The 14,221-nt window shown below is 40.7% G+C and overlaps 1 protein-coding gene across 6 annotated transcripts in view; it reads right to left on the bottom strand.

Annotated features, from left to right (window-relative positions):
- Positions 1-234: 234 nt before the first annotated feature.
- RERE (arginine-glutamic acid dipeptide repeats) overlaps positions 235-14,221 on the bottom strand; it is a 450,961-nt gene continuing 436,974 nt past the window's right edge. For all 6 annotated transcript variants that reach the window (XM_040325943.1, XM_040325944.1, XM_040325947.1 and 3 more), the window contains 3 exons: positions 6,961-7,098; positions 5,168-5,345; positions 235-2,891 (listed from right to left, as the gene is read on the bottom strand). In XM_040325943.1, coding sequence (XP_040181877.1) covers positions 2,858-2,891; positions 5,168-5,345; positions 6,961-7,098 — 350 coding nt within the window. In that variant the 3' untranslated portion in view covers positions 235-2,857. The remainder of the gene's footprint in view (positions 2,892-5,167; positions 5,346-6,960; positions 7,099-14,221) is intronic.

Raw genomic sequence — 14,221 nt, 5'->3', positions numbered from 1 at the left:
CCAACAGACCAGGATCACTGGAACACATGAATAGTGCAATTCGATCCAAATACTCAAAAATCTGTAAATCACCTTAACCTGTGATTGAATTGATTTGACCAAAAATGACAGTGAGTGCTCCATAATATTCCTTCCTCTTGAAGGGGCCGTATTATGAAATACCATGTGATGTGTCGGGTATTACAAGTTAGGTTTACATGTTGCAGACGGATGAATGACAGAACCAAATAACCCTTTGCCTGTGGTGTAGCTTGCTTTATTATTTATGTCCACAAATATTTCCAAAAAAATTACAAAATACTCAAAATGGAGAAAACACAGAATTCACGAATTTCTGGGTTTCTACCCCAATGGCAAACTACTCCTATATACATTAAAATCTTCAAGATATATATAGAAATGGAGCAGTCTGGATGTACATTCTGCTAAATGGCGCCATGAAACAAGTAGCTTTACAGTTTCTTACACACTGAACGAGGTACGTCCGAAAACTTACAAAAATAGGAAAGAACGAAACATAGTGGAGTGGTAAAAAGTAACAAAAATAACTGAAAGACAACAGTCAACCTTCTTTAACCATTTTTTTTTTATCCTGCTAGCGCGGCGGGAGACCGTGTATTACCAGGCCTTATGGCAGTAAACATTTGAGCCCTTCAGTGCTGGGGAGAGGCCTTGTGCACAACTTACTGCAGGGGTCTCCTCAACGCCGAACAAGCTTCACACAAAACAGCCTGCAAGGAGTCAAGCACCCTGACACTCGTGGATATGGAAGGGCAGAGGCGGAATCTGTAAAAATATAAAGGGTGCAGAACATATGCGAATGTATTCTTAACTGTAGTGTAAAAATGCTATTGTAACTAGGGGGGTTAAAATGCTAGTGGCAAATTACCTACTTCAGGGATGTCTATCTTTGGCTGTCCAGCTGCTGGTTGAACTGTACTCCCATGATTCTTAAAATGGGAATGAAAGATGGGGTAGGATATTTAATGGTGCAAAAAAAGAATGCATCTCCCCAGAGTGAATACACCCATTTATTGTGTATTCTGACACTTTTCTCTTAATAACCCTTAGATGCTCCACACAGTACAATGCTGTATGTAATGTCCTAGACGCATACAGCACTGACATTTTTTTACCTGTGCCCAGTGGGCACAGAAGGTCTCCTGAAGGGCACAACTCAAACTAGTTGCAAGTTCCTAGGTGCTGAATGACTGCTCAAAGATGAAGTATGTGCAAATTGGGATGCTCACTTTTTTAAATCCTTACATCACTACTGAATTGATAAGACAGTGTGATAAAGTGAAGGGGTGCTTGACTGGAACCTTTGCGCTTAGTAATTTGGTGCAGCATTGAGGTGCTGGTCACCTAAACAATAACAGTCGGTGCGGCAAGGGTAGTGCCTCGGTATGGGAATTGGGTTCAGCGAGGAGACTTTGTGAAAGAGAATTGTAAGCATCTGGACAACTGCTTTACAACAGCCATCTTCAGAAGAAACACTTTTTTTTTTTAACCAGGAATCACGCAGCCAAGAGCTTGTCTACTGACACAATACATCTTGAAAAAGCAGTAACTAAATGTGTCTCAACATCGCTTACCCGCACACCTAAAGTCCTTATACCATGACACAGACCTGCCGTTGTGGGGAAAAGGGGGTGGCAGAGAGTACAAGCAGATAAAACATACAAACAAACAAAAAGACATGAATTTAAAAAATAAGAGCCCAGGTTAAATAGAGTCTGTACAAATAAAACCCTTGGCATTATGTATAGCAGGACCCAAAAACAGTAAAATATAGGAGGCTTTCCTTATAAATTAAATAATAAAAGTTCTAACCCTGCAGAAACTTTAATGCTATAAAGTGAAGATACGCACAAGCCTGTGTGCGTTTTGCCTCTACAACTTAAAACGCTGTAGCCCCTATCTACAAGTGAGACGCAAACTTAGAATAAAAACAGAAACAAAAAAAAAAAAAAAAAAATAGAAGGAGGGACCCCCACCTCTCCAGGAGATACCCAAAAATCTGGAGTGGATTCAACATGGAGTAAAATCTGATTCTTCCTCTATAACGGATAATTAAGAATGTAGATAACATAGGCTCAGACAAAGAAGTGGAGTAAGCGAGCAGCCAGAAGAGGATGGTTACAAAAGAAAAAAAAAATTAAACATGGTGTATGTAGGGCTTTACCAGTGCTGCACTGGTAAAGCTTGAGTACCTCTGTGGTTATATTTAAATTCTTAACCCCTTTGCTGCTATAGGCTTAATGTCACAGATTCCAGTGGCAGTCAAAAGGTTAATGGAAATTCACAGGTAGTAACTGCACTGCAGGGACAGTAAAAGAAAAAGTGTAAGCTAAAATCCTCCCTTCAGTCCGTGCTTTTAATGTATTTACAGAATATAGGCAGACTGGGGAAACTCTGTACAATGAAGAGGGTCATCTGCTGATGTCATAAAAGAAAAAAAAAATGAATCTGTTTTGCAGCACGGGAGACTCGAGAGTGCTGGCAGAGTATATTTTCATTGTAGCAAGTCTCTGGCTTTGTGTGCACACAGTGAGTGTATGTATGGGGGGGGTAGCACCTCCAAAGCACAAGCTGTTGGATCCACTGTCAAATGTCCAGGTGCTGCCCCCACCTCTCCCTCCACATCTGCTCCCCTCCCGAGGCTGGGGAAAGAATGCGTCATGCAGGGAGGCTGCCAGTGTGGCTCTGAATAGTCTTCTTTACAGATGAAAAAGGATAGTTTATGACATATCTTTAAATACAGAAGGAATCTTGCAGCCTCTGGGGACCCGTCGTATGGAGCCTGACTCTCATAAGGGAGCTGGAAGGGAGGGAGAAGTCCAAAGTCATCCCTTTGTTACAATTGTTTGTCCCCTTCTTTCTTCAGACGACTGAAAAGACAGGAGAAAAATGATACACTGTAAGATTTTAATGGCTTTTTTTCTGCATTCACTATTAAATTAGCCATCTAATAAATGGTATTCTACACCTGGAAAACACTTCTAAAACAAACTGGATTCAAACTTAAAGTGGAACCTAACCCAAAAGGGGACGTTCCGCTTTTCTGAATCCTCCCCCCACCTCTAACTTTGGGTGCAAGTGGATACCCCCCCCCCATTCCCCCCAATATCACAGGTCCCAGAAGGCTGTGGGACCAATCACATAGCACAGTGCGGCTCATGCATGCGCAGTGGGTTTCTTTAACCATATACTGAAATGCATTTTATCAATTATGAAGCATGATATATGTAGCAATCACATTACTTTGTATTTATATTCTTATTTTTACAACCAAAAATGATTTCTTCAATTCAGGAAAGGCTGCAATTTACAGATCGGGTGATTTTACCCATACTCATGTATGCAAGGTAAACAGTTTCACTAAATATCAAAATGAGTGTCTATTGAAATTAAAGAATTGAGCCATTTTTAACTCAGATAAAATTTGTTAATGAGAGAAAATTTTAGCTCATAAGAAACAGAGGCTTGCCTTTATTTAAAGCCCATCTCCATACTCTCATTTCTTGTGTTAATGTCAAGGTTAAAAAAAACACAGGATTTGCATTTCCCCTCAATGAAGTCATGCACAAAAAGACCCCCGAGGTATGGTTTTTCCACTATATCGAAAAAAAAAAAAAAAAAAGGAGACTGGAATGGGGCTTTAATGGGCAGTGATACTGAAACAATCTCCCACTACCCTCACTTTACCTAAAGAAGTTGTGTTAAAGGGGTCTATCTAGTGGCATTCATGTAGCCAAATCGCTACAGCTCTGAGAGGAGAGGCGGAGCCACTGATTGGCCAGCTCTGCCTCAATATCTTCACCTAAGACTCCTGCAGCAGAGAGGATGTAACCACAGCTCTGGCCTAATGAGACCGACTGGAAAGGGTAATAATAGACTAATATCTCTTCTCCTGTAGAGCACCGTCTTTTAGGATTTTTGCTACTCTGACACAGAGAAAGATGGTCAGGAGAGTGGAAGGAGGGTTATTTCAGTGTAGGTCAGTTTCAATATTAGCTACACTACATGAAAGTGCAGAGGATGCAAAGTTAAGGTGGTACTAGGAAAGTCGGCTTAGGCATATAGAGATTCAAAAATTCGATAGAACAACATTGCTTCGTCAAGCCTGACAGTGTGCATTTATGTAAAATGACACGCTCTATAATCCTTTGTACAACTCAAAGCACACAAGTGTATGTGGCCTTTGTAGAATGACCCAGAGGAATATAAAGGCTTTACATCTCCTGACACAATATTACATTTTAAAAACTCAATCGTAAGGAATTGCAGAATAGAAACAATTAAAAGCAGCTTTCTATTAATAAATGGGAATTCCAAAGTAGTCAATTTTCCTTTTCCCTACTATAATCATATGCAAAGGTAAAAACCAGAACCATAAGGAAAACTTAACTGTGCATAATAACTTGGGAACACAATGGGGTTGATTTAGTAAAACTGGAGAGTACAAAATCTGGTACAGCTGTGCATGGTAGCCAACCAGCTTCTAACTTCAGATTGTTCAGTTAGGCCCCTTTCACAACGAGGAGTTTTTCAGGCGGTATAGCGCTAAAAATAGTGCCTAAATACCGCCTGAAAAACTCCTGCCCAGCATTCTCACTGAGGTGATGCGCTGGCAGGAGAGAAAAAAATCTCCTGCAACCAGCATCTTTGGAGCGGTGAGAGGAGCGGTGTGTATACCGCTCTTTCCCATTTAAAACAATGGGAAACCGCAGTAATACCGCCCGCAATGCGCCTCTGCAGAGGCCGCTAGCGGAGGTTAATACTGCACTGCTAGTGGCCGAATCCCGCAGCAATTCCAATGGTATACCGCCGCTATTTTTAGCGGCGCTATACCGCCACCGCACCTCCCGCCCCAGTGTGAAAGGGGGCCTTAAGCTTTGACAGTAAACCAATGGAAACAGATTAATTACCATACAGAGCTGCACCAGATTTTGCTCCAGTTTTAGTAAATCAACTCCAATATCTTGGTCCTTTCTTTCCCTATATAAGAACTGGAGCTTAAAAAGGTATCACTTAAACTCCAAACTTTCTGAATCAAATCTATCAATTGAAGCAGATGAGGGAAATTAAAGGATATTTTTATTATTGCCCTTTTTTATGTCAGAATCTTTTTAATAACCAAGATACAATATAAGGCTAGCTTCACCTGTAGTAATCCTCTTGGCTGGGTAAATGCCCACCATGCATGTGAGGGTGACCGTGTAACCACTGCTGTTCCATTGCCAACCTCTGTAGCTCTGCAGACTGGGCGTGCATTGCCTGGAGCTGGTGAGCAGCTGACATTTGTGGCGGGATACCTCCAGAAAGATCCCGAGGGTAATGACCTGAAAGAAATACCACACAAAATCACAAAAAGAAAGAAATGCAAAGGCAAACCTCAGTTTGATGTGATACACTGTATATCGTTAATGGAGAATGTGGGTTTGTTTCAGAAACCAGGATCAGACAGCAAGACTAATATTGGGACACTTCCCTACAGGACCATATCATAAAGAAACAATGTAGGCATATCTTTTAAACCCCCCCACCCCCCCCAAAAAACAACAACAACATAGTAGTACTATGGATGTAGGCTTTCCCATAATGTAATCCCAGACAAATTGATGTTGAAATCAGGGCTCTGTAAAGGCCATACCATTGCTTCCAGGACTCCTTTTCTCTTTCGTTTGCTGAAGATAGTTCTTAATGACATATGATTGCAGAAAATCATTGGGAACTGATAGACGCTTCCCTTATGGTACAGCATGATGGATTTGTATCTGCTTGTATTTTTCAGGATTGGTCAGACCCCAATCACCAACTCTGTGTGCAGAAATGCAACCCTAAACCTGGAAGGCATTTTTTCCTGTAATGCCCTTCAGGCCTACAGTGAACAGCCAATTGTTACAAATTGAAGCTCATCCTTCTAGAACAGCTGTTGCCATTTTTCTGCATTCCAGTTCTTGTATTTTTGTGTATAGGAAAATCACTTGGCCTGGTTTCCATGTCAAAGAAACTTTTTAGCCCTTAACCTTCCATGAAGGCCACTTCTGACTGATCTTTACCAGATTGCAGACTGGTGCCAGGTCAGGTCTGAGCTGATGGTGCCACTGAACATCTTCCAATTGTGAAGGGAAATAGCTGGGCAATGCTGAAAGTGTCGTATTCAAGTGAATGGGGCAACGCTGCAACCTGGTTGTGCTATAGTGGTACAGCATTAACATGGTTAAAACAGGCAGTGAGGAGGGGACCCAATGCTTCATCGCCTGTCAAATGCCTCTGAAAAGCAATCTGAATAAGTATCCTTTTCAGATGCGTGTCAATCTTACCACACATCCAAATGTAGCCTAGATGAATGCAAGTGTACCTGGGGGGGGGGAATTGATGTTCAATTAAATGCAAAGGATGGACACACCAAATATATAATTTTTCTGCTTATCCATTTGGTAGGTTGTCAACTGGTAATTAAAAACAAATCAATGCATTATATTTAAAAAGCATGCTCAACTGTCTAAACTTTTGGGAATAGTCAACTCAAAAATGATATTTCAGTTCTTGGTAAATCCTGGAGAGTTGAACCACCCCAAAGCTAATAATTCCTCTCTCAAACACTTGTGGTGGGGTCTCAGAGTTTCTGTTGTTGGATTGTCTTTCCACTGCCATTACAAGAGGGTCCCACTTTCCCTGTTGAATTTTTATTTTATATTAAAATATATAAATAGTAAATGTATTAATATTTTATAACACCCAAACCTCCAAGGTGGGCAGGAACTAAATCAAACTAGGGAAAGAAGGTCTCATGAGAAATAAGAAACCAGCATGTGACTTTGTCTACGAGATCCAGACTAAAATGAATATACATTTTCTGTGGACTGGCTCTTCAATGAATAACTTAAATCGACCTCTAGGACTCCCCCACACAGGTTTAGGTGCTGCATCATCTATATTGAAAATACGTACCGAAAACAGGGTGCCGTAGCATTTCGTGTTCATGAGGCTGTGCTAGCAAGGGGTTAGGTATTGAACCAGGAGGGTAAGGGAAGCGTGCCAGGTGAGGTCCAGACAGTGGGTCAACCAGCGGATGCACAGGACCTGAACCTAAAACAGAATAACACAGGATAAATTAGATAAACAACCTTTCACAGATGCAGTAAATCACAGAAACAGAGCACATCATATTCCAGAGAAATCAGGACTGGGAGATTGGGTTTTTGCGAGCTCAGGAAAGGATCTGCCCTCACTAATCATTATTAGCAGCAGAACTATCAAGCCAAGAGCATGCAAACAGAGCTAGTCACTGCTTTAGCTGCCCCACAAATCACACCCCAGTCAAATAAAACAAAACCAAACAAACCTACCTTGTGTATAATGGGAATGTGGCTTAGTAAATGCCAGCTGTATACACTTTTGTCCTGACTGGTGATCACAATTACACATTTACACTATAAAACCATGCACCCAAGGATGACACTATAGAAGCACACCGTAAGAACCACCACTACTATTGTCACAAACTACTTGCAAGCGGGCTCATCCACCAATTCACTTAATGTGCTGCTGGGAAAATAAAGACAAATCTAAAAATCTCTTTAGGATATCTAAAATATTCTCATATACAGATTGTTTTTAAAATTATATTTAATGGGACATATATGTGGATTTGGTTTACAATTTTTTTTAAATTACACTACTTTTTAACCTGCTTAGTATTTGTAGACAGACGACAACTGACAGATATCTTAATGTAGACCCAAAAAATTATTTTTCATTCGAGCAGGGCAGGGATTGATCCCGCCGGGTCCTCATGCCTTTCCAGTACAAAAGCAGTAAGCTCTCTACAGCAATGACAGGCATTACATGTATTTTTCCTTGAGCTTCCAGTAATACCAGTTCTAATGAATTTTTGAAATGGCTGCCTACAAACTCAACTACAGAGTGCGGCGCACAAAAGTGTTCTTCGCATGCTCTAGTTTAGGGGTGTCCAACGTTTTGACCTGCCTGGGCTACATTGAAAGAAGTCTTGGGCCACATAAAATACACTAACAAGAAGGATAGCCGATGAGCAGAAAAATTTGGGCAGATCACAAATTAATGATCACCGATATAGATAACTTACCTATCCGCGAAATAACTACTTTTTTTGTAATCGTTTTTATTATAAAAGAGGGCAACATAAATACTAGTGCAATGTTTGATGATGTTTTTGATAAAGCACCAATATCTGGTTCAATGGATGCAGTAGCAAATCTCAACGAACTCTCAAGGTGCTCATCAGATATTTTGGTTCTAATTTTTCCCTGTGTGTGCTTTAACCTTGTAAATAGTTGCTCAAAAATGTAGTTGCTGACAAAAACTGATAACAAGAATAAACCGTGATTATGTAGAGTGGGATATTGTTCTTTGGGAGATAAAAAATATAAAAGTCCAGGAAAGAGACAATTTTTTTTTCAGCTGCATGTGTTCGCCAAGTGTAAATGCATTTTTACAAAAAAAAAAAAAAAAAAAAAAACATTTTTAAGTGAGTTTACGATTTTGTGTTGGGTCACAGGTTGGACACCCCTGCTCTAGATTCTTAAGCTGAATTCAAGGTAAATAGATGGTGGTACTGGAGGCTCAAGAGGAAGCAAAGTCCAATCTGCCACAGCAATGTTGGATGTGAAACAAGTCTTCCTTGCCCAGATTCGGAAAAGATTTAAAGATGGAGAGATCAAACTCTGCCCCCACCTTCTCTTAGTTGCAACAATCTTGATAAAAGAGAGCTGGTCCGTCATACAACAAAAAGATCTATAATGATCAAATATATTGTACACCTGTGGCCTAACTGAAGAGTTTGAAACTGCTTGGGCAGATGATTGGGTTTTCTGAAGGCAGAATTAGCACAGCAGAATGAAAAACCTATACTTCTACTGACCAACTCAGTCCCAACATGTTCCGAGTACCTTAAAGACTTTAAACACGCACACACAAGCCATTGTTGCGGCTCTGTTCCACAAGAGGAAAGTTGAAAAGTGATGAAGGTAGCATCTATTTTTAACAAATAGGGCACTTTGTCAGATGGATAGCAGATTATGACAGGGGATCAAAACAAGAATAAAAAATATTTCTGGGAAAATGGTTAATTCTGGAAAACTGTATTCCATTGGCATGGACTGGCAGACAGCATATTTTTCTCTTCTTTATTTCACATGACTTTATATTTTAATCAGCAGTTGCATGCAGTCCAAGCCGTTCATGAATAGTGGGACAAACAAACTCTGCCAGGGGTTTTTATGACAATTCAATTTATATTCATGGTTTAATTGTGTTTGCAAGTTGCTTCTGCAACTTCTCAATCACCACTGACTTTGCCACACTTTTATTAGATCTCTTGGTCTGCATGCAAACAAAGAAAATGGCTAATAAAGCCATGTGAAACAAGGAAAAAAAAAAAAAAAAAAATCATATACTGAATACTTTAATACATTTGCTTAATATAGTAATTACAGTGTCAATAAAGACTACGAATTACACTGGTTTGCTATAGTAATTTGCCAAAAAATGTGATCTGATCCTCGTCTAAAGCCATATGGTCGGACTTCAAACAAACTTTTCTGTGGATTTTTGTTTGAAGGGCGTTGGTCGTGAACTTGGTACGCATACACACGGCAGAATTTTTTCAGCAAACTTTCCCCAAATCACGTGTTTTTTCAGCTCTTTACCGCCACCCTTTGGTCAACTTCTGCTATTGTTGGTTGATTTTAACATTGGTTCCGAGCATACGTGTTTGTACTTTGGATAAAAGTCTGATGGACTTCTGTACACACGATAGGACTTTGCACCGTAGGACTTTTGTTGCCAAAAAGTTTGTCCGTTTGCAGAGCGAACTTTTGTTCGATGAAAACCGAAAAAGTTTGTCCGATGGAGCGTATACACGGTAGGATTTTTTTGAAAACTTGCTCATTTTGAAGTTTGTTGTCAAAAAGTCAGACCTTGTGTATGGGGCTTTAGTCACAACAATAGACAAACACAATGTGCTTAAAGCGGTTGTAAAGGTTCATTTTTTTTTTTAACAAACATGCCATACTTACTTCCACTGTACAGTTCGGTTTGCACAGAGTTACCCCGATTCTCCTCTTCTGAGATCCCACGGCAGCTCTCTCGGCTCCTCCCCGCAATAGATAATCCCCCTCTGGAAAGCTCTCTCCTGAGTGGGGTACCTTGCTGGCGGTGCTCCCGTGTCATACACTTGCCATCCATAGATGGCAAGTGTATGACTCGGTTCCACCCCCGGCAGCCACGTCATTGGATTTGATTGACAGCAGCGGGAGCCAATGGCTGCGCTGCTATCAATCTATCCAATCAACACTGAGACTCCGTGGAGAAGAGGACGCCGGGGACGAGCCGAGTAGGTCAACTGGCTCAGGCAAGTAAAAGGGGGGGGGGGCCATGATTGCCAGGTGTTTTTTCACCTTAATGCATAGGATGAGAAAACATGAGCCTTTACAGCCCCTTTAAGCTTATAACACATAATTTTATTTTCTTGTGTCTATTGAACACACACACACACACATTAAAACTTTCACATTGCTGGGGGGAATGTATGTGAACCCTTTGAGTTATTAGCTCATCAAACCTCCTCGCCTTGACAGCAATGACTTCAAGCAAGCGCTTTCAGTAGCCAATTCCTCTTTAAAAATCTGCTTCAGCTCAGACATTTGCAGGATGTCTGGTGAACCGCTCTCTTGAAGTCATTCAATAGTATCTCTAAGGTGTTTAGGTCTGGCCTCTGATTAACCGCTTTCACCCCAGGGAAGATTTTACCCCCTCCCTGACCAGAGCACTGTTTAAAATTTGGCACTGGGTCGCTTTGACAGTTGCGTGGTCGTTGGACGCTGTACTCAAAATTTGCGTCCTTTTTTTTACCCACAGAGCTTTCTTTTGGTGATATTTGATCACCTCTGCAGTTTTTCTTTTGCGCTATAAACACTTTTTGGGGACCATTGGCATTTTTACAGCGATCAGTGCTATAAAAAAAATGCACTGATTACTGTGTAAATGTCACTGGCAGGGAAAGGGTTAACACTAGGGGGCGATCAAGGAGTTAAATGTGTGTTCCCTCAGTGTGTTCAACTATGTGGAAATGTGAGTAACTAGGAAAGAAGCCATATCGTTTTTCCTACTTGGTAGGAAGAAACAATATGGCTCTGATTCTCCGACAGCACTGGGATTTCACACAAAACCCTGTGCTGGCACTCATGCATGTGATCTCTCGTGGCCGGTGGCGATCATTGGGTCCCCCGCCGTGCAGCCATACGGGATTTCGCCCAGGAGAGCCATTGTGCCGCACTATAACTGCGTGACACAGTCAGCAAGTGTTTATTTTTTATTTTTATGAAGCCAGTCTGTGGTGGATTTATGCTTATTGGTCATTGTAAGCTTCAGCTGGTAGACAACCTGACATTACCCTGTAGGTTATGTTGATGAATTCTTATGATGGCAAATGATCCAGATGCTGAGTATTCTTCCCAAAAAATGTAACTTTTGTTTCATCAGTCCACAACACATTTTCCCAGTAGCGTAGAGGTTTGCCAAGGTGCTCTTTGGCAAGCTTCAGGGGGAGGCAATATTTTTTTTTGGAGAGCAGCAACTTCTTCCATGGTATTTTGCCACAAATCCTCTGCCTGTTCAAAGACTTATGTATGGTAGACACATGAACAGGGATGTTTACCAGTTCCCGTAATGTCTTCAAGGCTTTAGCGGTTACTGGTTAGTTCTTTACTTCACTGAGGATTCTGTGTTGTGCCTTGGGAGTCATCTTGGCTGGGTGCCTACTTCCAGCAAGAGTAGCCACAGTACTAAACTGTCTCCATTCATAGACAATGTATCTGTTGACTGATGGATGCCTAAACACAGAGATTACCATGTATCCCTTTCCAGCCTTATGCAGGTTAACTACTTTTGATCGTATGTCTTCAGAGAGTTCATTTTTGCAAGGCATGGTTCACATTAACCAATACTTCTTCAACTTTCAATAAAGACACTGGAAATTTGAATTGTTTGTGCGTTATCAGCTTAAGAACACTGTTTGTCTCTCATTGTGACTGAAGCCTAGTACACACTGCTCCATTTGAAGCAGCTGTCCTAAGAATCCGATGTTGGTACAGTGATCTCCCATGCTGTTCTATTACGCTCTGACAGGTGGAAGGCTCCCCCGCCAGAACACTCTGGCTCCCCCGCCATTGGCTGAGCATGCTGATCGGGAGCAGGTCAGCAGAACTTTTTTGATCATGCTCCTTTGACAGAAGCCAGCTTCTGTTGGACTGGCTGCAGTACACATGTGCCGAATGTCGGACGGTTTCTACTGAACTGGCCGACGCCGCTTGACATTCAGCCTGTGCGTACAGGGCTTTAGAGGAGGATCAGATCACATTTCATTGCAAATAACTTTTACATATTCTTCTTGCCACTGTAGATTACATTATTCAACACTGGGACACGTAAAGTTGCCTAACAATCACTACAAGACTTGGCCATAGGATCTGCACTATTGCAGACAGCAGACTAATGCAAAGGGAAGGCAGTAGTGTTATAAAATTAAGGCAGGTAACGGTGCTGTTGCCATTAATAGAAAACACTGTTTGTTTAACTTTATAAATCACCCCAAGTGAGGTCTGCGAGTCTTCATCAACCCTATATTTACATATATTAGAACAGAATGGAGAAGTAACAAGAGGACGAAAAATCTGAGTACAATAACCCTAAAAAGCAAACTGAGGGAACGACGACAGCTGTTTTATTCCCGATTTGGCTTATAGGCTTTAATGCCAAAAATTACAAAAATTTAAGGAAATCTAAAACATTTTACCTACTCTTTGAACATAAGGTCTCTACAGCAAGGGAAGAGTACCGTTATACAGTAGCAGGCCTTTGTTATACAAAGGCCTGATGGAAAAACTGCTCTGGGTGACAAAAGCAACCATAACTTTGTCCTTTATGACATTTGGAGTGTAAAATATAGAATCTGGTTACTTGTCCATTTCTTCTTTAGTAACTTTGGTTAAAAGAAAAAAGGAGACCAAAGTTGTAAGATAAACAACCATTCACCCTGGAAACAAATTAATTTCCTAAATAGCAAAGAAATAAGACAGTTTTCCAATGTGACTGAATGAAGATCTTGGTGCCTTACAAGACAATTGGAACTGTTTCCTAATACCAGAGACGGAGAACAAAACATTAATCACTGCAGAACACTCAACATGAAAAAAGATGATCTAAACTTTATGATGGGTTAACTGGAGAATGCAGAGCCCATTTGGTTTTCTATAGTAAGGCAGGTCAAAAATGCAGTAATTTAAGGAAACCACTCCGATATAACTTTTCCTGAGGATTGGATTATTTCTGATAGATTGACATTGGGTACTACATTATAAAATTCCTAACTAATTTATTAAAAGAATGTTTTTAGAATGTAATCCTACAATTGCTTGTGTACATGAGCCCTTAAAAAGATCCCAGGCTTCTTTTTTCTTACAGATGAGAAGCGTTGCCTCTTCATGAGATAGACCACTAATGCACACAACCCTAAAACCGCAGAACATGTCCAACTATAAACAGCAGCCAGATCCGGTTATCTGAAGTGGACTATAATTTGAGCGGCTGAAGCACTGTACATAATCAACTCCATTCAAATCCATTCCAAGCAATGCAAGCAAATCTGAACTAATAAAGCGTTATACTTATTAGCCCAGGGCAGATCCAACAATTCTTAACTTAAAAATCCGGTAACTCCATTCAGGGAAGGACAGTGGTCATCCTTACCATTTACCAAATAACCATTAAGATATTACTGCACATTTATTTTCTCGTCTTGAATTAGGGATTTTGACACCCATTTGCTTATACCCACTGGTTTTCCTTTTAAAGATGCATATATAGTACTGTTCAGTGTCTCAGGGTTAGAGTTAGGCTAGCGATATACAAATTGTTTGTGTTCAGCCGATTACTTCATCAAGGCTACACAGTGTAGATGGACGACTCTAGCACAGGGGCTATTGAGTTTTGACAGCTGGCCCCAACAGTTGTCAAAATATCCAAACGTGATTGGATGCTCATTATCAATATTAACATGAAAGTAGGAAGAAAGCTGGACTATACAGTGGGGAATAGGTGGTCCTGATAATCATGGTCTAACCATAAATTATGCCAGCATATTCAGGAACTGTACACATACAGCCACAAAAAC

This window comes from Rana temporaria, chromosome 10 (assembly GCF_905171775.1).
Source record: "Rana temporaria chromosome 10, aRanTem1.1, whole genome shotgun sequence".
Lineage (NCBI taxonomy): Eukaryota > Metazoa > Chordata > Amphibia > Anura > Ranidae > Rana > Rana temporaria.
This window is presented reverse-complemented; position numbering and strand designations above follow the sequence as displayed.